The sequence below is a fragment of the Hibiscus syriacus genome, unplaced genomic scaffold, assembly GCF_006381635.1.
Source record: "Hibiscus syriacus cultivar Baekdansim isolate YM2019G1 unplaced genomic scaffold, ASM638163v2 tig00116996_pilon, whole genome shotgun sequence".
Taxonomy (NCBI): Eukaryota; Viridiplantae; Streptophyta; class Magnoliopsida; order Malvales; family Malvaceae; genus Hibiscus; species Hibiscus syriacus.
Genome location: NW_024063512.1, coordinates 290055 through 312783, shown reverse-complemented (window position 1 = coordinate 312783; position 22729 = coordinate 290055). Strand labels below are relative to the sequence as shown.

Genomic DNA, 22729 nt, shown 5'->3' with positions numbered 1-22729 from the left:
AGGCAAATAAACATATAATGTAAACTATAACTTGTAATCATGCATGAATAATTACTACTATTATATCATACTACTCATATCCTTATTCATGTAACAAATACACTACATACATACATACATGTCATTATCATTCATATCTCTTATTCTCTTGTTTATAAAATTTCTCATGTTCATATCATATATCTTAACATGTACTCACTTATATCATATAACATATGCAATCAAGTAACTATATCATTATCTTCATTTTTATCACTATCATAGATTTCGTTTATCATATGATCTTATAATTACCATTTGTACAATCATATATCACACATAACATTTCACAAGGAAACAAACATATCATCATATCAAGTTTATTTATATTATCTCTTTATTAGCCCATGTACACATGTGAGAACTAAAGATATGCCAGTACATAGAGGTTGTGCACTATGCTGTCACCACAGCTCGTATAATTCCCTCAAGGGGCACTGAATATTTGTCCCGAAGGACCACTGCTTGTTCCGAAGAACCACTATGTCCCGAAGGACCACTGTTTGTCCCGAAGGACCACTGATAATCCCTTGACTCTTGGCATGTCAACTATACCCCTAGTTCTCATATCACATAACATGGACATTATTTTTTATACCATTACACATCTTCACATATCCACATAGCTTTTCACATAACATTTTCATTTGCACATGTAATTACTTAACTTATTTTCACATAGCTCATGTTCTATATTCATATCTCATAAGCACGTAGCTCATATTTACTTATATTCACATATACATTCACATCATTAATTCATATAAGCTCATGTATTCACATGGGTCATTTCTCATAACATGTCACATAGCTTCATAATTCATCTCATATAATTTTATTATCTAAACATATATTCACATATGATTTCCTATATAATTCTTATATAACTACTATTAAATGTTAGTATAATAACTTATGCCAGTGTTTCTTAGTTATATTTGATTCTCATTTTCTATCATATTTATACATCTATGTTACTCAACTTATTTCAGTCTTCATTTAATCATATGAGTCCATCATATTAGTTACATAGAATCTAACTTACATAACTTATACTTGGTTATCATATTTCACATAAATCATTGCCATACAATATACTATATGTCATATAGTTCCCTTCCACTTATAACATTCCCTAGAGTTTGTGTACACTTATTATATATTTTACCCATGGTTCTTATATCTTCTCCTAGTCATATAGACCCATAATTCCTCATTACCTAACCTATATTACATGTCCATATAATTCTGGGTATTTATACCACCCAGTGTATACCACTTTCTCTTGTTATTACTTAAATCTTTATTATCTACATAGTTCATGTCTTATACCTTGTTTTCTCATGTTCACATATATCATGTCATATGGCTCATATCTTTATCATGCAGGCATATAGCACATAATTCTCATATCATTACATTCAAAAGCATGTTAACACATATAATCATGCATACATACAATTCATGTCATTCATATACATATAATCATATATTCATGCATTCTAATATAGGAAATAGACTTCTCGCAAGTCTTGTTTCCATTTAGCACCATAGACTAACTAATATGCACTCACCTGGGCCTCACTAAGTTCTAATTCACTTTTATGATTTCATTTCTTTCGATCAAATCTTGACTTGATAATCGCTCCGGAACTTGTTCGTGCTCGATATCTATATAATCATACATTGATACATATCAGTATCCAATTGATATATTCTAATCTATCATTTTTTAGACCAAAAGAAATGTCTATTTCAATTTCCCCTTGAAGTGCATCGATGCATTCTACAGTGCATCGATGCATTCTTTAACATGTGCATCGATGCACTAACCATGCATCGATACACAAATTACCTTCGATGTTTTCATTTTAAGGGGATGCATCGATGCACTCCTTATGCATCGATGCACCAATTGCATTTGATGTTTCTTCTTTAAAGAGTGCATCGATGCACATTGAATGTGCATCGATACACCTTGCCCATAATTTGTATTTTAAGCCTGAAAACCATCAATTCTTCATTCAATTTTTCTATTTTAAGCCCCTATTATGTCATTAAATTCAACTACCATTACTTAAACCAACTTATATCCATGTAAACCATCTTTATCTTCCATATCTCAACATGATTCTTAAGATTTAAGAATCTTACTAAACTTTCAAATTTGTTATTAATCCTTTCTAACTTCATAGATCTCTTATTCTTAGTGATGATAAGTCAAATTCCTTCTCAAATTTCACTTATTAACTCTTTTCCAGAAATTCATCTAAAAACTCATTTTCTTTAATCTCTTCTAAATCTTTCATTTTTTTTTGTTTTAGAACAAATTAAGCTTTCCTTAAGCTTAATTATCATCTAATGATCATAACTCAACCTTAAAATCAATAATTAATCAAAAAACAAAGAAACTCACCTTTGAGTCAAGCCTTCACGTATGAAGAAGGAATAAGAGAAGAGAAGAGAACTCTGGAACCTTTTCTCTCTTCCCATGTGATTTCCTTATCTTATAAGGAAAATAAAAAATCTTTCTTGTCAAATGACCCTTTTGCCCTTTAATTCATCTTATAATTACTAACAACTTTTATGATTTCTTACCAAATAAATCATTGAACTAATCCATGGTTATACTCTAGTCACCAAATTTTGAAACTTTACAATTTGATCAGTAACCCGGTATTGAGGATGTTACATGCACTTTGACACCCTTTAGTATTTTTGCTCAAATCCGAATTTAATGGACTTTGAATTATTTTTGAAACCTTTTTAAAACTTTGTATAAATTCAATTCAAGTCCAAAAACATTTTGCCTTTAAATTTGTTATATCGAAACATAATTCAACAATCTCTCCCTTTTTGATATAACAAAACATTTGAAAAATTGTTTTTGGCAAAACTCCCCCTTAATAAAATGTTTAATGAAAAATATATCAATTGTTAACAAAATGATATCAATTGTTACCAATTGTTTGAAAATATATGAAAATGTTAAGCTCTCCCTTTTTCATTAAGAAATTGAATTTTTCAAACCAAACTTCTCCACCTTTTTGTTATATAAAAAATAATTCAATCTTTGAAGTTCAAAATAACTTTGGAGAGTAAGTAGTAAATTTGACATTTTAAAACTTATTTGAAAAATCAAAGCTCCCCCTCAATAAATGCATTCCAAACAAAATTTAGCTTTAAGAACTTGACACTTAAACAAAATTGAATTTCAACAAAGAATAACAAACATGTTAGTAGTACATGAAATTCAATATATCCAAGTCTAAAATACTTTATGCAATATTAATTATTGAAATTAAGTGCATATGCATAAAGTTTTCCAAAAATTTTATGCATTTGAAAATTTTGATATCAATTGTTAGAGAGATATTATTTTTCATTTAAATCACATGCATAAACATTTAAATTTAGGTCAACAATTTTAAATTTGTAAAATCAAAGTTTTTGAAAAATTGATATCAATTGTTAGAGAGATATCATTTGCATTAAAACCAATTTTGACCAAAATTTTATTATGATGAACTAAAAAAATCATTAAAAATTTAAAATGTTAATCATAACCATTTTTTTAACATACATGAGATTAAAAAAAATGCATAATCATTTAAAATCAAAACTCATGCATGCATAAATCCTATGAGCAACCAAATAACTAAAATTAAAAACATTAAGCTTAGAGGTTACCCATTCTTTTTCATGTGTGGCTAGAGCATCTTGAATATCATCATTTTCTTCACCATTGCTCCCACACACCTACAAGAGACATTTAAGTAGATTTTGGTATCCAAATTGCTTTGGATCCTTGAACGTTAGTTTCAATGCCCCTTGTTCTTTTCGGAACCCATACTTGTCTAATTTTAAAACGTTTTCCTTTCTTCAAAGGACAAGTATGTTCCATATGACCATGATAATGGCAATGTGAGCATTTTTCCATATTTAAACATAATAGGTTGTTTTTAGAAATTAATTCTTTTTCTTTTATTAAGCTTTCAAGCTTAACTTCTAACTCAAAATTTTCTTTTTCTAAATCATTTATTTTGATTTTTGAAAGCTCTAAATTATTTTTCAAAATTTCATTTTGATTTTTAAAATCAACTTTTGCTTTCAAAATCAAACTATCTTTAATTTTGAGATTTGAAATTAATTTCGTATATTTGGAATTCATGGTCTCAAATCCCAAATACAACCTATTATGAGCATCTTGTAACTCATCAAAAGTAAATGAATTAAATTCATTTGAGTTAGAAGATACTTCGGGCTCTTCAAGAGCCATTAAAGACACCACCTTTGTTGGTTCTTCTTTCTTGTTTCCATGGATTTCCCCGAGCTTATTCCAAAGCTCCTTGGCATTCGAACAAGAAGAAACTCCTCCATAGATATCTATACCAAACGCATAAAACAACATGTACATGGCCTTGGCATTTTGTTGAGCTTTCTTCCGTTCTTGGTCACTCCACTTCTTCTCCTTCTTCTTTGGAGAAGAGTATCCGCTCTCGATCATCTCTCATGCATCAAGATCATTGGCTTGGATAAATAACTTCATTAATTTCTTCCAATGACGATAGTTCACTCCATGTGGAACGAGCTGGAGGTGGAACGAGCCGGAGGTGGAAGTCATCTTCTCGGTTGTATTGGGAATTGGTAGAGCTTCTTCTAAGATCATCTCGAGGTGTTTAAACCTTCTAACAAGTTAGGCTCTGATACTAATTGTTAGTATTTTCGGAAGCTCGAATAGACAACTGAAAGAGTTTTCAAAGAGGGGTTGGAACAATTTTAATGTTTAGGAAGTAAGGAGATTGAAAGATAGAGAATTGCACAGTGATTTATAGTGGTTCGCCTTTCTCAAACAAAGTCTACGTCCACTACCTTAGCTCCTCACCAAGGATTTCCAACAAATTCACTAATTTATTCTTTCTTTTGAGGATAAAGAGTAACCTTACAACTCCCTAGTTTTTCATGGGCTAAACTAGAACCTTTCCTCTAGCCTTTACAAGGCTTAGCTAGAACCAAAACCCTTTTACAAATGGATAAAAAGATGTAAACAAGAAAACCTCTCTAAGGTAGGTGTTTACAAGATTGAGCTCACAAGAACAAAATATTTACAAGAGAAAGATGAAATAAGAATGAAAAACTCTTCTCTTGTGTTTGATTGCTTGGATAGTTGTTCTCTTTTACTTTTTCAAGTGTCATTAGCTTGTATTTATAGCTTGAAATGTGTTTGATGTCGTATATAATCGTTGGGGATGTTTTGGAGCCGTTTGGGGATGATTTTTCTACTCAAAAAAGCTGCCCATAACATGGTGCATCGATACCCCTTCATTAAATTCAAATAAACTAGTTGTTGCAGTCTTGGTGCATGGATGCACAGCAGGGTGCATCGATGCACTAATTGCATTCGAAATGGAGTGCATGAATGCACTATATGGTGCATCGATGCACTAGTGACTGGTGGATGGATGCACTGCAGAAGTGCATGGATGAACTGCAGGGGTGCATGAATGCACTGCAGGGGTACATGGATGCACTGCAGGGGTACATGGATGCACTTTGACACCCTTTAGCATTTTTTCTCAAATCCGAATTTAATGGACTTTGAATTATTTTTGAAACCTTTTTAAAACTTTGAATAAATTCAATTCAAGTCCAAAAACATTTTGCCTTTAAATTTGTTATATCGAAACGTAATTCAACATCTTTTAATTTTTTTCTCTTTTATTTTATTTTCATCATTTGCATCATTCAAAAGAGGAGTTGATACACCAAAAACGTGTTCGTTAAACGTAAATAATCTGCATTAATGGACAATGGGTTATAATATAAGAGATGAAAAGCTCAAAAGTCCAGTTATGATCAGAAAAGACTCGGAATGAACAGGGTTTACACCAAGCACGTCAAAAGTCAACTTTTCCAAAATGGGTTGGCAAAGGTTCCAGGGGCAGAACGAGAAAATGTTACTGACCTGCAGAGTCCCTTCAAAGACAACAAGAACAAGATGGCAAAGCAATAGCTGAAACCAGAGGCCATTGTTGACAAATTCAAGAAGCAAGCTGATGAACTTCGGATAGTTCCTATCGATGGAGGGATTCAATAGTGTTTTCGTTAGGAATAGACTCAGCAGAGAGTGAAAGCCAGAGATGCAGTCATTCAAGACTTTTTGGAGCAAGCAGCTCGTCACTAATACAGTTTAGCCAGAGAAGTCGGAACGGTTCGACATGGTATTCAACTTGTGATAGGAAAAAGACGGAAGATGAATCAACCTGTCAGAAGCTGTTTGGGGTCTATGCCTTTAAAATATTTCTTGTCTCCTGAGACGTAACCCTTTTGTCCCCAATAAGGATTATTTATAATAACAGACACATTTTTGGATCAATGCCTCGAATATTTCATGCATCATGCATTTAGGCATATTTTGCATTTTATTATTTCTTTGCAATCGCATTAACTAATAGAAGAATGTCTCATCAAAAGGGAACAAACACCGGGTTTACCTCTAAAAGATTCGAACACGTGTCATCCGCATAACACCCATTCAAAAAAGGAAGAAGATGGAAGCCAAGATTGCCCAACTTGAAAAGAACATGCTAAGACTACAGAAGGAACTGAAGAAAAAATAAGTCAAAGTTAACAAAATACCTTGAATTCTATCACTAGGAACCAAAACTTGTTGGTTAACCATATTGTTTCAAGGTTGTCCGGCCTGAATCGAATGAATGCCCCTGGGGTAAGTGTATCTGAGGGGATAGCTATACCACTTACTCCACAGTCTGTAAGTTCACTTGGAATCTTACTAGGACGTCAGGGGGATTCATCTACCACGAAAGCACAAGCCTTTGTAAGCAGTCTTCAAAATGGTTCAGATTATCACTGCATTCCAAAATTTGGTGAACAAGTCAAAACAAAGATGGTAGAAACAACCATTAAACAAGGAGGTAGGTCGAGTAGAAAACCTCCCCTGAAGAATAAAAAAGGAGAGATCATCAGCATTTCAAAACCAATTGCAGCTGTACCATCTTCTAGGCAAGATTCGAGAGAACCAAGGAGAGAAAAGGAAAAACCAACATTTCGATCTCATTCCCATGACGTATAAGGAGCTTTACCAACAGTTTTTTGACACACATGTGGTGTCACCATATCCGAAGATGCCTCTAAAGCCCCCATACCCCAGGTGGTATGAAAAAAATGCTCACTGTGAATATCATGGAGGTGTTTCAGGACATGCTATTGAAAATTGTATCACCTTTAAGAGGATTATCCAAAGAATGCGCAACAGGAGTTGGATTTATTTCAACAATTCAGAATCACCCAACATCATACAGAACCCTCTATCTAATCATCAAGAGAATGAGGAAAATGCAATCACCAAGAAGATGGGTAAAAAGGCCAAAACCATAGTCTCCGAAGTGAATTCACTTCTTGCTTGGGTATGGAGGCAAATGATAAATGCGGGATTTCTTGCACCACATCATAGCACATCAGATTCCAAAGGTGGCAGTCATTATTGTTATCACAATGAAGATGGACATGATGTATAAGAATGTGTCAAATTTAGAGCCTTTGTCCAGCTAATGATGGACAGAAAAGAGCTAGAATTTTACGATGAAAGCAAGGACACTCCCAAAGCAGAAATTTGTGCGTCTGAGGGTACATCAAAAAGAGCCCGACAAGTGAAACAGTTGAAAGATGGGGAGTAAATACAGATGAAGGCCCTAATCCTCGACATTCTAGAAATAGTAGGGCATCATAATGAGGATTTATTCTATTTTGCAGCATCTTGTTTGGACTTGTTTTTTAAACTTTCTCATATTTCTTCTTGTAACTTGCTTTTGAAATTTGACATATCTCTTTTTATGAGAATATTTTAATGAATTTATGCTGAGCATTAAATCAAATTTACAACTTGAAATTCTTTGAATATCAGCTGAATTAAAAAACTCCGTAAATGATTCAGAGTTACAGATCTTTGACAAAGTAACATGATTAAAAGCTGATAAAACAAAGGACTTTGACCTTACCCAGAAGATACGCTCGAACAATATGCCCTTTTCTTGCAAAAATCGATAAACAAGAGGCTTGATATTTGGTATGCATAGGAGCACACAACATGGGGAATCTTTTGTATATGACATTACTATACTTTTTTTGAGGACGTTCAGTGATGATAATGATCTTCACAGATGGAATAGTCGAGTATGTGAATCTAGTTTAGGTCAGTTGTTGGGAAATTAAACTCAAAAGATGAGATTCCTTGACTTTTAACAACACTTAGACTATAATAGGTTCTTCTTGTCAAACTTAAGAAATTGGATTTGTATATCCATATTATAATATTATGCATATATACAATAAAGGTTTAGTTGTCCCACTAAAGCAATTGGTTAAACGCCCCTGCTTTATGGATAAGATTCAGTTAACATGATAAAGGTGATTATAATATACAATAAAACTTGAGTTGTCCCTCTAGAGCAATTGGTTAAATTCCCTGACTTTATGGATAATATTCAGCTAGCCTGATAAAGGTGATTATAATATCTATACAATGATATTGAGCTGTCTCTATAGAGCAATTGGTTAAATGCCCCGGCTTTATGGATCCAGCTAGCTATACAATGACAAATTAAATAAGGAGTTTCGGTAAAGATGGACTAAGGGAGTTAAGGAACACCTATTATAGTCAACTTCACACGAGCACTCCGGAATTTCATTTTTACACTGATATTTCTGCACCGTCTTTGTTAGAGAAGCCTAAAAAGCTTGAACAAATGGAAGATTTCAGAGGACTGAAATAGAAGGTCTAGTAATTGATCATGCTAGTTGCATCATTTTGTACGCATCCAATAAAAATTTCAAGCCAAGAAAAAGGCACGTTGCAATGCATTTTTTTATGGCTGAAACCTTAGAAAATAGGAGGCCAACCTAAAGTCAATTCATTTATTTGAATATTTGTCATGGAGCTATAACTCTGAAAGCATTAAAGAGCTATTGATTCTTTTGATATTCTTTGAAAGCATGCTTATGATTTGATTCAATTGCAAGCCTGAATTAAGGAGCAATGTTTTACAGAATTCTTATATCCTTTTTCCCCCTAAAATAAGAGAAATGAGAAAAACATTTTCGAACATGACAGTCTCAAAATGTGAAAGGCTGCAACCCGAGAAGAAAATGGGGCATGGTCGATTCCGAGTACGAGATTGACATACAAAATGAGGCTCCATCCAGAAGATAAAACAAAACTAATTCATGGTGCATGCATCTTAGGCATACTTAAGAGCATCACATTTATCATTCTTTTTAGCATACATAATTTTTTGCACCTTTTAGAGTCAAGTTTCAACACCAAGACAAAATATACTCAATTCAAAAGCATCTGTCAACAAAAGACCTTCGAGTTCGATTACACTCAGCTCAAAGGTGCATCATTTGCAGCATAGCTCAAGGTGAGAATGGCTATCTGCAAACAAAAGACCTTCGAGTTCGATTACAGTCAGCTTAAAGGCACATCATTTATAACATAACTCAGGGCGAGAAGGGTTATCTGTCAACCAAGACCTTCGAGTTTGATTACACTCAGCTCAAAGGTGCATCTTTGTAGCATAACTCAAGGCGAGAAGGGTTTTCTACCAAAAAATGACCTTCGAGTTCGATTACACTCAACTCAAAGGCACATCATTTACAGCATAACTCAGGGCGAGAAGGGTTATCTATCAACCAAGACCTTCGAGTTCAATTACACTAAGCTCAAAGGCGCATCATTTACAGCATAGCTCAAGGCGAGAAGGGCTATCTGCCAATAAAAGACCTTCGAGTTCGATTACACTCAGTTCAAAGGCACATTATTTACAGCATAACTCAAGGCGATAAGGGTTATATGTCAACCAAGACTTTTGAGTTCGATTACACTCAGCTCAAAGGCGCATTATTTGCAGCATAGCTCAAGGTGAGAAGGGATATCTTCCAACAAAAGACCTTCAAGTTCAATTACACTCAGCTCAAAGGCGCATTATTTGCAACAAAGCTCAAGGCGAGAAGGGCTATCTGCCAACACAAAACCTTCGAGTTTGATTACACTCAGCTCAAAGGCACATCATTTACAGTATAACTCAATGCGACAAGGTTATCTGTCAACCAAGACCTTCGAGTTCGATTACACTAAGCTCAAATGCGCATCATTTGCAGCATGGCTCAAGGCGAGAAGGGTTATCTGCCAACAAAAGACCTTTGAGTTCGATTACACTCAACTCAAAGGCGTATCATTTGCAGTATAGCTTAAGGCGAGAAGGGCAATCTGCCAACAAAAGACCTTAAAGTTTGATTACACTCAGCTCAAAGGCACATCATTTACAACATAGCTCAAGGCTAGAAGAGCTATCTGCCAACAAAAGACCTTCGAGTTTGATTACACTCAGCTCAAAGGCACATCATTTGAAGCATAGCTCAAGAAGAGAAGAGCTATATGCCAACAAAAAACCTTCGAGTTCGATTACACTCAGCTCAAAGGCACATTATTTGCAGCATAGCTCAAGACGAGAAGGGCTTATATGCGATTTCGCTCAGCTCAAATGCACATCATTTGCAGCATAGCTCGAGGCGAGAAGGGATATCTGCCAACAACAGACCTTCGAGTTCGATTACACTCACCTCACAGGCATATCAAATTTACAGCATAGCTCAAGGTGAGAAGGGCTATCTGTCAACAAATACCTTCGAGTTCGATTACATTCAGCTCAAGGGCATGTCAAATTCACAGCATAGCTTAAGTCGAGAAAAACTATCTGTCAACGGAGACTTTTTTAGCTCGATTTCGTTCAGCTCAAAGGACTATCAACCACATGATGGAGTCAAGAACTATTTACCAGTCGAATGTTTAAACCAAGGTCTTTAAACTGAGAAGAAGACCGAAGTTGACTATAATTTGGCAACGAGAAACCACATCCTGATTCAAATCACGAACTACGACTTCAATTCCATATCATTTTAAGATGGACTCGGCTTCACGACAGAGGAGTCATCCGCAACTCAATCCGACAGGGAGTTATTCTTAATTGAAATATCAGAGTCAATTTTCAACTCCACCGAACGAAATTTTGTGTCCTTTTGTCTTTGTTCTATTTTTCGTTCCACCAAAAAGGACAAAGAGAGGCAGTTGTAGACACTCATTTTCATCCGAATTTGTTTTGTTTAAATATAGTATAATATTTGAAAATGTTTTTGAAAAAATATAATATATAATTTTCACAAAATGATTTTTGAAAATATATATTATATAGTTTTTGAAAATATTTATATATATATATATATATATATAATATTATTATTATCATTATTTATTTTTATTTTATTAATTTTATTTTGTTTTTTGTTTTTTATAGGTCCAAATAAAAGAAACCCAACAGGGAAAGCCTGACCTAGCATACTCGGTTAGGTGGGCCTAACCCAACCCAAATTCCATTAGGGTTTTCACATTAGGCAGTGACGCCGCATGGAAAAAACGTGGAATTCACGCACAAATGGTCGGTTAAACAGGGAGCGACTGGCGAAATGACCAGCGTAGAACGAGGGATCATAATAGTCTGTAACAGTCCACTATAGAACACCCCCGAAATATCCGAGATCGACCCTAAAATAGCCAAAAACAACTCTCACCGGGGCTATATAAATACCACACCAGGTATCTACATCGAACAACAATCGACCAACAAATTGAGCCATCACAAAACAACGACAGTCGGGAACACAGAAAACATTGAGTACAACGAGAACCAAAGCAACCCACAACGTCGAAACCAAGATCGGAGCCAACAACCAAGCAAACATAATATATCACAAATACCAACAGAAAAACACAAAACCAATAACAAGGAAGCATTCGGGAAACCTGAAGCCTTCGAACAGAAGCGAAAAAAACAAAGAAATACGAAAGGTTACTTTGTAGATCTACGGACTTTGAGGCGTTTCCAGGTAAAACGAAGTCCGGATTTGTATCCAGGGGTGAAAAACGCGTCGAAAGGTGACACCTTTTCTCTTCTCCGGCGTCGGCGGACGGCAGTCACCGCCGGTCAACGGCGGCCGAAGCGGTGGAGTTTCACCGGATTCTGGGCTTGGTTGAAGCCTTTGAGAGAGTTCATCTCTCTCTTTCTCTTCTAGTATTGAGGTAATGAGGCAAATGAGGTTTTGTATGAATTTTGCCTTGGTTTTGGGCTTTATATAGTCCCCAAGAAACGACGTAGTTTCAATGGGAGTGGTTTGGTAATTTCGATTAGGGGATAATATCATTTAGAGCCCCTACTCCTTTGTAACTTTGTACGTGACCCATTAAGGAAATTTCGTGCTATTTTATTTTGGACATATATGTTTTTCGGTTTGTGTTTTAATCCCTTATGTTATGTATTACATCATTTTATTTATTTTCTATTCGAATTTTAATATTTGCAAATGTTTGATTATAGTCATGACCTTGTTTCGTTATAACTATTATTTGATCCTTTAACTTATTTCCTATTTTATTTTTTTCCTACTTTAGTACTTTTAGAATTTAACATTTTTTACCTTATGATTTATTTAGTATTTTGTTTATTTTTTTTTACTTTTTTACTTCTATTTTACTATTATTCTTTTTCTTTTTCATTTATTTAACATTTATTTCTTATCTAACATTTTTTTACTTTTTATGGATATTTTCAATCAATAAAAGATAATTAATTCGAATTGATTTTTTTAATTTTAATTTTAATTTTAAATTTTCGCAATTAAGACAACCGACAAATTAATTGGTATCTAAAGAGCGGTTCAAGGGTGCTAATCCTTCCTTGACCGTAACTGACTCCCGAACCCGATATATTTCTGGTAAAACGCAGGCCAGGTAAGATTGTGTCCGATCCACCTAAATGTTTTTTTAAAGTGATAGGTGGCGACTCTAATCCACTCATTTCAAGTCGAAGCTCAATTCCGGGTCCACCCGAAAGACGGTCGTGACAAAAATAAAATTCGAATAACTCGAAAAATTTAATAATTAGAAGATTGATTTTCAAGTTTAAATCGAATCTCTCAATTCTATATGATATATGTATATCACATATGTAAAAATTGTGAAAACATATATGTATTTTATATCATTATATAAAACTGTTTAAATTAGAAGCAACTAGTATCGTAATATTAGAATTGTCCGTCCAACTCAGTTGGTAGAGCGCAAGGTTCTTAATCTTGTGGTCATGGGATCGAGTCCCACGGTGGACAATTCATAATTCTAACTGCTTAAGGTTTTCCACGGAAGCTGCTCTCAACCTGGCGTTGGGGCAGCCTACTACCTCCCCCTCACCCCATTACATATGAGAATAGGGTCATCTAATTTTTTAGTATCGTAATATTATAAATATTTAAAATTAAATTTTATTAAAACTCCAAAAAATTCGACTCAAAAAAATTACAAACAAAATTTAAATTATAAAATAAGATTCATCAACTCAACTAATTCAAAATCTTTTTTTACTAAACTCAATTGAACACTCACTCGAATTTCTTTGTTTTTCACACAAATATCCAGAACGTACATAGGCGCACAGCACAGCACAAGGGAGGTTATGATTGGTCGGTGACTTAAATGAAACATCCTCCTGTTGCAATAGAAAAGCCCATTCTCACTCCACACTAAAGTCAATAACAGAGCAAAATCCGAATTCCAAAACTCACCAAGGATCCGGGAATGGAGAACAAGCCTCGACATGACCCGAACCCGGATTCAACTAGACCCGAAGAACCAGAGCTCGACCTCTACACCATACCAAGCTACTCCAGTAAGTCCCTTGTTAATTACTTAATTCATTAATTCCCCTTCCCCAAAACCCTAACAAAACAATCTCATTTTCTTTCTTCTCTTTCTTCTTCGTATAGGTTGGTTTGCTTGGAACGATATTCACAAAACAGAGAGGCAAGCATTGAAAGAATTCTTCGAAGGAAGCTCGATCTCGAGAACCCCCAAAATCTACAAAGAGTACAGGGATTTCATTATCAAAAAATACCGGGAAGACCCTTCTCGCCGCCTTACCTTCACCGAAATCCGCAAATCCCTTATCGGCGACGTCACTTTACTCCACAAGGTCTTCCGCTTCTTGGAAACCTGGGGTTTGATAAACTTCGTCGCCCCTCTTAAACCCCACGAAGGTTCGGAAAGCGATGATAGGGTTCGGGTCGAAAACGGGGTTCCAAAAGGAGTCCGGGTCGTCGCCACTCCCAATTCTTTGCGGCCACTTTCGGCGCCGGTTGTTAAAGGGAAGAACAGTGGTGATGGGGTTGAAGAGAGTGAAGCCAAGCTGCCTCCCCTGGCCTCGTATTCTGATGTTTTTGGTGATTTGAAGAAGTTACATTGTGGTAATTGTGGAGATAATTGTGATTCTGAGTACTATGAATATAAAAAGGTAATTCCTTTTTTGTTTTCTAATAAAAAATTGAAAGATAGTTTTGCCTTTAATTTTTTTTTGGGATTGTTTTTTTTTTCCTCTGAATTATCCCAAAGAACAATGGTTTGCTTATTTAGAATTTCTGCTTAGCATTTGATATGAGGGTTCGAGTTCTCCTAGTAAATGGTTTTGTAGGTGTAACCATATGTTTCTTGTTCTAAACTTGATCTCTTTTATAAGCTTTATTAGTTACATTTCTTACCGAATTCATGTTTGATTTGCAACACCCTATCTAGTTTAGCTGGGTGGCAATGTGTGTGTGTGTGTGTGTGTGTGTGTTATCTCTATGTTTGATGTTGTAATTACCTGCACAAAGCAGAAGCCTTGTAGTCAGCTTGATTTTTTGTGCGGAGTGAGTGACATATGTATTGCATCTGCAGGATAATTTCATAGTTTGCATTAAATGCTTCAAAAGTGGAAATTATGGGGAGGGTATATCTAAGGATGATTTCGACTTGAAAGATTGCAGTGAGAAGAGTGCGACCAATGGAGCTGTCTGGACTGAAGAGGAAACTCTTCTTCTTTTGGATTCTGTTATGAAACACTGGGATGATTGGGATCTTGTTGCTCAGAATGTTCAAACCAAGTCTAAACTTGATTGTATTACAAAGCTCATTGAGCTGCCTTTTGGTGAGTCTTTGATTGATTCTGCCAAAGGAAGGGGCTACTCCAGCAGTACAAGTACGAACATGATTGGCATAAAACCAGTTTGTGTTACTTCATCTGAGCACCAAGAGAAAATTATAAACGAGGATCAAGGGTATGATTACACAAATGAGAATGAAAAGAATGGGGATCCTGAGAATCAAGAACCTCCATCGAAGAAAAAATGCACTGCTTCCATTTCAGATGCTGATAGTTCTCTCATTGAAGCAGGTAAGACTCTTTACTCCACATCTTATCCTTAAAAAATTTTACCAGGCTATTTTACTAATACACCATGTCTTCATTTTATCCGACTTTATGCTTTTCTCGTATATTTTATTTGTTGCATGTATAAATACAAACATTCTTTAAAGGTTTTGATTATACATAATTGATTATGTTTCCTGCAGGTTGCTCGCATCTCTACCATGGTTGAGCCTCAAATCACTGCTGCAGCAGCTGAAGCTGCAGTTGCAATGCTTTCCGATGAAATGTTATGTCCGAGGGAAATATTTTATGGTGATCAGATTGATTTAACTAATGGGCCCCTATCTCCTACTTTAAGGTTGTGTGAAAGTAATATTGTTATTCTTATTTTCGTTCCCTTTGCACCTAAATTTGCTGTCAGCTTTTGCATCATTGTGGTGTTTTGACGTGTTCATTCTCTTATATGTTTTAGAGCTCATGATATCAGAGAGTCAGAGATACAAGAGAGGTCTAGTCCATCAGGTATATATATGTTTGGATACAGTACTACAACATCATTTGACAGTTCGGCTGAAGAACCGTATTATGGGATAAAAAGTAGATATAATTCATAATGCTTCTTGCTAGCTTTTTCCTTGATTATATCTTGGGTTTTCATTTGGGTTGTCTCTTAGCACTGAGGACATAGACATCGCATCTTTAATATTTTCATGGTTCCGATCTGTTCTTTACTTTTGATCTTTTGCATACTTATATTGGAGTTCTTCATTCCAAGTCATCATTAGAATTTCTGCGAAAATACACTCTTGCAGAATCACAAGAGATACCTCTGAAGAATAGTGATGTACCTTTACCATTGCGAATTAGAGCGGCAGTTGCAACAGGTCTCGGAGCAGCTGCTGCTCATGCCAAATTATTAGCTTTGCAGGAAGAGAGGGAGATTGAACATTTAGTCGCAATCATAATTGAAGCACAAGTGGGTTGAAGTTATCCATTCCACTTCTATTGTTCAGTTAATGTTTTATTGTAAAGCCATTCAATTTGTCCGTAACACATGCCTAATATTTGGCATTTACTTGAATATTGTTAAAGAAGTTGCAATCTAAAGTCAAGCATTGCGATGATGCGGAGCTGCTAATGGAGAAGGAATATGCTGCAATCGAGGAACTCAAAGAGCACATCCTCGGAGAGCGGATTAATATTTTACGAACGACGTATAATACCGGTACGTCTAAATTGTTGGAACCCAGTTCTGTACAATCACAAACCGGCAACATGAGTTAACGTGTTTTAGGTCAATGTAGTGATGCAACGGATGCCATTAACGTCAGAGTTTAGGATTTTCAGTTGATACTTTTGTTTATTATAGTTAAAACCTCTATAAATGCAGTTATATTTCTTTACTTTATTGTTGTTAGTAGGAATTAAGGGCAATTAAGTATCAGCATTTGTAAAATTTGCATGATAAAGCTTCATTGTTTCAATGTTGTGGTAGAAGATAAAAGTAGATTTGCATTGTTTCAGTATTTTCTTTGTTTATAATAATATTACAATTACAAGCTAAAACATCAACATGAACTAGTTTCTACAATCACTCTAAGAAATAATAAATAAAACAGGCATTCTATATTATCTTCTAGATTATAGTATGTAATATTATTGCAATACAATGAAATTTTAAATTAAGATAAGATTCTTTTAAAAGTGACTTTATTTGAATCAAAATCCATTATATAATGATTTAGTAGACAATTCAACGTATCGAAATTATGAATCAATCATATTTATCATATCACAATAGAAACATTCTTACAATTTATCATGCCATATAAGGCGGTCTTTTAGCGCAGCGTTGCGTGTCGCTGATGCAATGGTATTCGTGAACTCATTCCAGCAATCAATTTCCCAGTCGAAAAGCCTCCTCCGAAGCTGATTATGCCAATTCCAATCTCCATTGACATAGGTACCAAAATCACATACTTTACAGTACTTTTTTACCGCCAGAGCGAACATGCGGGGGAATACGATTTTGAGAGGAGTCAAACCTGCCCAATGGTCGGACCAGAAGTCGGTGTTTTCTCCGCTTCCAAGGATGCGCTGAATGTTTTTCGTGTAACCATCTTCAGGGTCGCTTAAACGTTGTGATACATCTCCATATCCAAGACGATTAGAAATTGCAGGATTTGGAACCAGACTTTTCGGATCACACCCAAGCTTCGCATCCATGACTTTTCTCCTCAGACTTGATGGTTCGCTTCCATATCTCCATAGCCACTTATTGAGGAGAGAGCGGTTTCTAAGATTGACATCAAAGATGCCGAGACCGTCATAATCTTTAGGCTTTGTGATTTTCTTCCAGCTAATCCATGCTGTCTACCAAACTCCAGATGAAATTATCTAATAATTTGTTCAATTTCCCTGCAATGGAGTCTGGTAACTTGAAAAGGGAGATAAAGTACACCGGCAAATTGGAAAGTTTCGATTTCACTAGAGTCAGACGACCTCCAAACGACAACATTTTCCCCTTCCAACCCTCCAATCTGGATTGTACTTTGTTGATGATCGGTTTCCAAAGGTTCTTAGAATTGTAGCGAAAACCCAAGGGCATGCCAAGGTAGGTAGTGGGAAAAGATTCGATGCCACAATTGATTGCCTCTGCCCAGGTAGAAAGGAAATTGCTGCACGTGTTAATGCCAATACAACTTGGTTTTTTTTAAGTTTCAGTCCCGAAGCCACCTCAAATATACGCAGTATATTATGTGTTAACCACATGGCTTCCCGATAAACGAGATCATCGGCAAACTGCAAATACGTGATCTCAAATCCTACCGATCCCACCTTCACACCTTTTATAAATCCAAAGCCAGCTTCTTTCCGAATGAGTAGGGATAGAGCTTCTCTAACTATATTGAACAAGAAGGGGGACATAGGGTAGCCTTGTCTAAGGCCCCTTCGAAGCTTAAAAATCCGGATGGGGTCCCGTTGACAAGAACAGAAATCGACGTAGACGATAAACATAATTGAATCCAGCTTCGCCACTTTAAGCCTTAAACATAATTGCTTCGCTTTTGTTCCTTTTCAAGGAATCGATCACCTCATTAGAAATTAGCTCACAATCAGAGATTTGTCTACACGATGTGAATGCTAACTGAGTTTCCCCTACCATTTGGTTAATACAATTTGCCATTCTTCTAGATAAAACTCTGGCTAGGATTTTATAGAGGCTCCCCAGTAGACTTATTGGCCTGAATTCTTCAATGTCCAAAGGAGCAGCAACTTTGGGGATGAGGGTGATGAATAAGTGGTTAAAAGATGAGTCCATTGTTTTTTGATGATAGAAATTATCCAAGAACTCCATGACTTCGTCCTTGATCTTGCTCCAAAAATTTTTATAAAAATCCAAATTGAACCCGTCAGGTTCAGGAGCACGAGACCCATCCGCTGTAGTTATATTAAAATAAATCAATTAACTATAAAATATTCAAGTCAATAGCTATAGTCAATTAAATATAAAATGCTTAAATCAATTAGCTACATTAAAATAAGTCAATTACTTATAAAATATTTATGTCAATTATAAATTTAATATTTTTGTTTAATTAGAGAATTGAAATGGTTAAACGGATAAATTTTTATTAACAAACTTTCTTTGGGACGATGAACTGCATAAATTTTTATTTGCCCTTTCCATCATGAATATGGCCTCTCAAAATCCCATATTTAAACATCTGCTCCCTCGCAAACCTTTCGTATCTGTAAGCGGCTCCCCTGAACCGTGGAAACGAGCCATGCCATGAACAATAGCTTCACCCAGTACCAAATAGGTATCCTACATTTTCCAATTATATAATATTAACCGATTAATATTATAGAAATATAATATTAATCAATTTTGTTAGGCTGTTACCACTCTAAGACTGATTCAAACACCATCAATGAATATAAAATCCAATAAGCAAGCCACTGTTCATCGTCTTCCCTGTTCTATTGCCATAATTGATGCATATCTAATACACAAACAACAACAACAACAACAAAATGAAGAAATCAACTAAAGAAACTTGTAAAATGATAAAAACCCACCAAAAAAAGTCCAACTTTTTCCCTTACAATGGATACAGCAACATCACCACGGGCCTGCAAACATCAATGACAGTTTCAATTCATAAATAAAAAAAAAAACAAGAAATGGGTGTTTAATTAGGACGAAAAGAGTGAAAATAAATATACCCATCTAATGAATGAAGGCTTGTGAGCAAAGTCCAGAAACGACTCATGCTTTGAAGTTATAATAAGATGGAAACAATTGGAGAACTGTTGTGTTTGTTGTTGGTTGAAATCTAAGGCAAAAGGGGGACAGAATTTTATACACGGTCACGATGTGGGGACAGCGTACCAGGCGGCAAGAGACGGAGCAGTATCGGATACTGCCTTGGACGTGTGGAAATAAATTAAGCACCATCCAGATAATAGATAGATTATATATGATGATGGATGCATTGCATTTCTTAATAGTTGGTTTTAATTAATGTTAATCAAAATTAAAGTGGGGGATTAAAGGTCGCTGACACGCTCCTAATGTGTACGAGAGTGCAGATTTTTTGCTCTTTTGTAGAGATTAAAGATTGTTTAATTTCTGGGCAACCGACTCGTTCTCTTCAATTATCATTTAGCCTCAATTTCACCATTTTCCCCCGGAATAGAATGAGACGGCATAGTTTCACTCGTTCAAATTTTAAGCTGCACCCTCATAACCAAATAGGCAGCGAATTTGTATTTCCATCATGATGCAGGAGATCCGAGACAGATGATGTTGAACTGTCAGATTGTACATTGATGGCGTTAAGATACCATGAGTTGACAGATCAGCGCAAAGGCTGGAATTGATTGTGATATGTTCATCATTAGGGTCTTTTGGCCATAACTTTGGTTACGAGTGTCAGAATCGCGTATAAGACCCCAATCCGAAAAGCTCTTTTCGACGCGCACGCTGTGGCCTTTTTTTCGACTTCAAATTATGCCGTTTTCCCCTCCGAATCACTATATTTAGATATTTTTTTACTATTTATGGTAATATTTTGATTGTCAATTAGAAAGTCATTTTAAATTCGATTTCGGCCGGATTTTTTGCAGATTGCTTATTTTCGGGATTTTGCTATTTTTGATAAAATTCCGATAAACAAGATTTTTTGCTATAACAGTTCGGCTTGTAGACTGATTTTGGATAGTTTTGATTTTATAATATTTTATTAAACTCTAGAGACTTTTTTCTCTGATTTTTGGGTGAATTTTTTCTTATAAATCGTCTATTAGAATTAACATACAGGATAATCGTTATGTATAGCGTCACATCACTACCATCCTTTGCTTGTTTATTTGGCTGAGGCTAATCATGATTGTTTGTGTATATAATTTCGGTCATATTGTCATCAACAGATCTTTCAACCTTCTTTTTGACGGGGCAATTTTTTACACTTACTATACTAGCTTCGAGGATATTCACAGCCTTTAATAGGCTTATGCCCCTTCTTACGTGATATTTTTTTAATTTATTTTTAATGATAACGTGATATTATCTTATGATGATATAATAATATCACTATTAATTTTTTAATAATAGGTTGAAAAAATAAAATCAAAACATAATATTAAATCTAACTTTTAAGAAAATAGTTAAATAATCAAAAAGAATAAAAGCGATGATTAGAATACTAAACATATAGTTAATCAAATTAATTTTTAGGTCGGGTAAGGTAGCGACCGGACAAGATTAAGATTTCTGAGTTTGGGTCTTTGAGATTGGATCAGTTTGAGTGTTGGGTTTAGATTTGGGGAATTAATTTTAAATGGATGTATGCGAAGGTGAATTTAGACATCTTTAGAGCTTTTAGCAATAAATATTCATACATTGAATCGTCTTTGAACTTGAAATCTTAAATAATAATATTAAAGAATAATTTTATTATTTTAATTATTGAGATTCTTTAGTTCATACTCTAATATTATTTTTAGGGTAAATTATAAATTAAATAACAAAATTTTACTTTCTCTCTTATTTTACTCAATAAACTTTTAATTTTTTATAATTTTTTTAATTTAATCATTAAATTTTATACATTTTTAATCATTCTAACTTTAAATGTTTAACACGTCATGACATGGAAAAATTAACTCAAACTTTTCTTATTTATATTTATTTGACTTTTCAACATAGGATACTTTATTATTTTCACCTTCCTTGCAGCCATCGAATTCTTCTTTTTGTAAGGTGCAGGGAAACCACTTGCACTTCCCAGGAAAAACAAGAAACTTGGGGTAATGGCTCTTGGTTCCTAAACTGGCGAAATAAACAATGCTTGGCGCTAGATTTCAACACCGGAGTTCTTCCAACCAAAACGTCCACCACTCCAAACACCGCCAAAGCAACGGTAGCCACCAAAACCACCACCGCAATCCTCACCTTATCCTACCTTATAAAAGCAGCAGCCAATAGCGGAATCACCGAACCAACGGCGAAAGCCAAAGCGATTGGGTACCCCACCCCTACTGTTCTAAATTGAATATTTTCATGTCTTGGATACCCGTACTATCTTTCCCAATGGCTACCCCACCCCACCACCTCTATTGAAACGCTGCTACTTTATCGGTCTCTCTCGTTTGGTTGGTTTCGGTATTGGAGATCGAGATAGAAAGAATGGGTTGTCAGCTGATGGAATTTCTTCTTCGATTCCATTTTATGCATCTAAATCATTCTAGGATTGGGTCATTATAACCACTTAATCAATAGAATAGGTGGTAAGATGGAGTGAAGTTAGTCGATAGCTCCCATCGTTCTAGGGTTTAGAGTCAAATAAGAATGTTTTGCTAATGCGACCAAGGAAAAAAAGAAGAGAGATTGGAGAGACTAAGTTTTTTCGCCAACAACATGAGATTTGATCCCCTGTTAGTTAGTATGAATAAAAAGAAAATATAAGGACAGAAAAATAAGAGAAATCTTCTTCTTCCGTCATCCATAAGATTTGACCTTCATTCGAAATACATAAAATGAAGGATTGGTTAGACATACGTATATGAGATTCCTTTCTTCTTGAGATAGGCTTCACCATAACTTTGAAATACCTAAAACGAGTCTTTAACATGCCACCTTTTTACTTTATGTAATTTCTTTGATTTTCTTTGTTTTTTACTTCATAGTCTTGGTTCTCTCAAACAACATCCACCACAATGGTAACAGTAGTACCATGCAATCTTCCACTTTAAGAAATTATAATAAAAGTTTTTCACCATGGATTCTGGTAACAGTAGTAGCATGCAGTCTTCAAGTTGTGATGGTGATGACAAGTATGACTCAGGCCGCTTTGGAGTTTCAAGAAACGAAA

The 22729-nt window shown here is 35.2% G+C and overlaps 1 protein-coding gene across 1 annotated transcript; it reads left to right on the top strand.

The window, feature by feature from the left end:
- Positions 1 to 7184: 7184 nt before the first annotated feature.
- On the top strand, positions 7185 to 16834 carry LOC120193556 (SWI/SNF complex subunit SWI3A-like). The gene is made up of 8 exons (XM_039196043.1): positions 7185 to 7466; positions 13706 to 13835; positions 13933 to 14456; positions 14879 to 15369; positions 15550 to 15708; positions 15823 to 15872; positions 16163 to 16326; positions 16437 to 16834. Exons 1-8 carry the CDS (start codon positions 7185 to 7187, stop codon positions 16632 to 16634), a joined length of 1998 nt encoding a protein of 665 aa, XP_039051974.1. The 3' UTR covers positions 16635 to 16834.
- Positions 16835 to 22729: the final 5895 nt, after the last annotated feature.

What these genes read in the sequence shown, in the direction of transcription:
- LOC120193556 (XM_039196043.1), top strand. Translation starts at nt 7,185, where the DNA reads ATGCCTCTAAAGCCCCCATACCCCAGGTGGTATGAAAAAAATGCTCAC. An exon ending in TGAATTCACTTCTTGCTTGG is followed by an intron (nt 7,467 to 13,705) that starts GTATGGAGGCAA and finishes AGTCAATAACAG; the next exon opens with AGCAAAATCCGAATTCCAAA. An exon ending in CAATCATAATTGAAGCACAA is followed by an intron (nt 16,327 to 16,436) that starts GTGGGTTGAAGT and finishes ACTTGAATATTG; the next exon opens with TTAAAGAAGTTGCAATCTAA.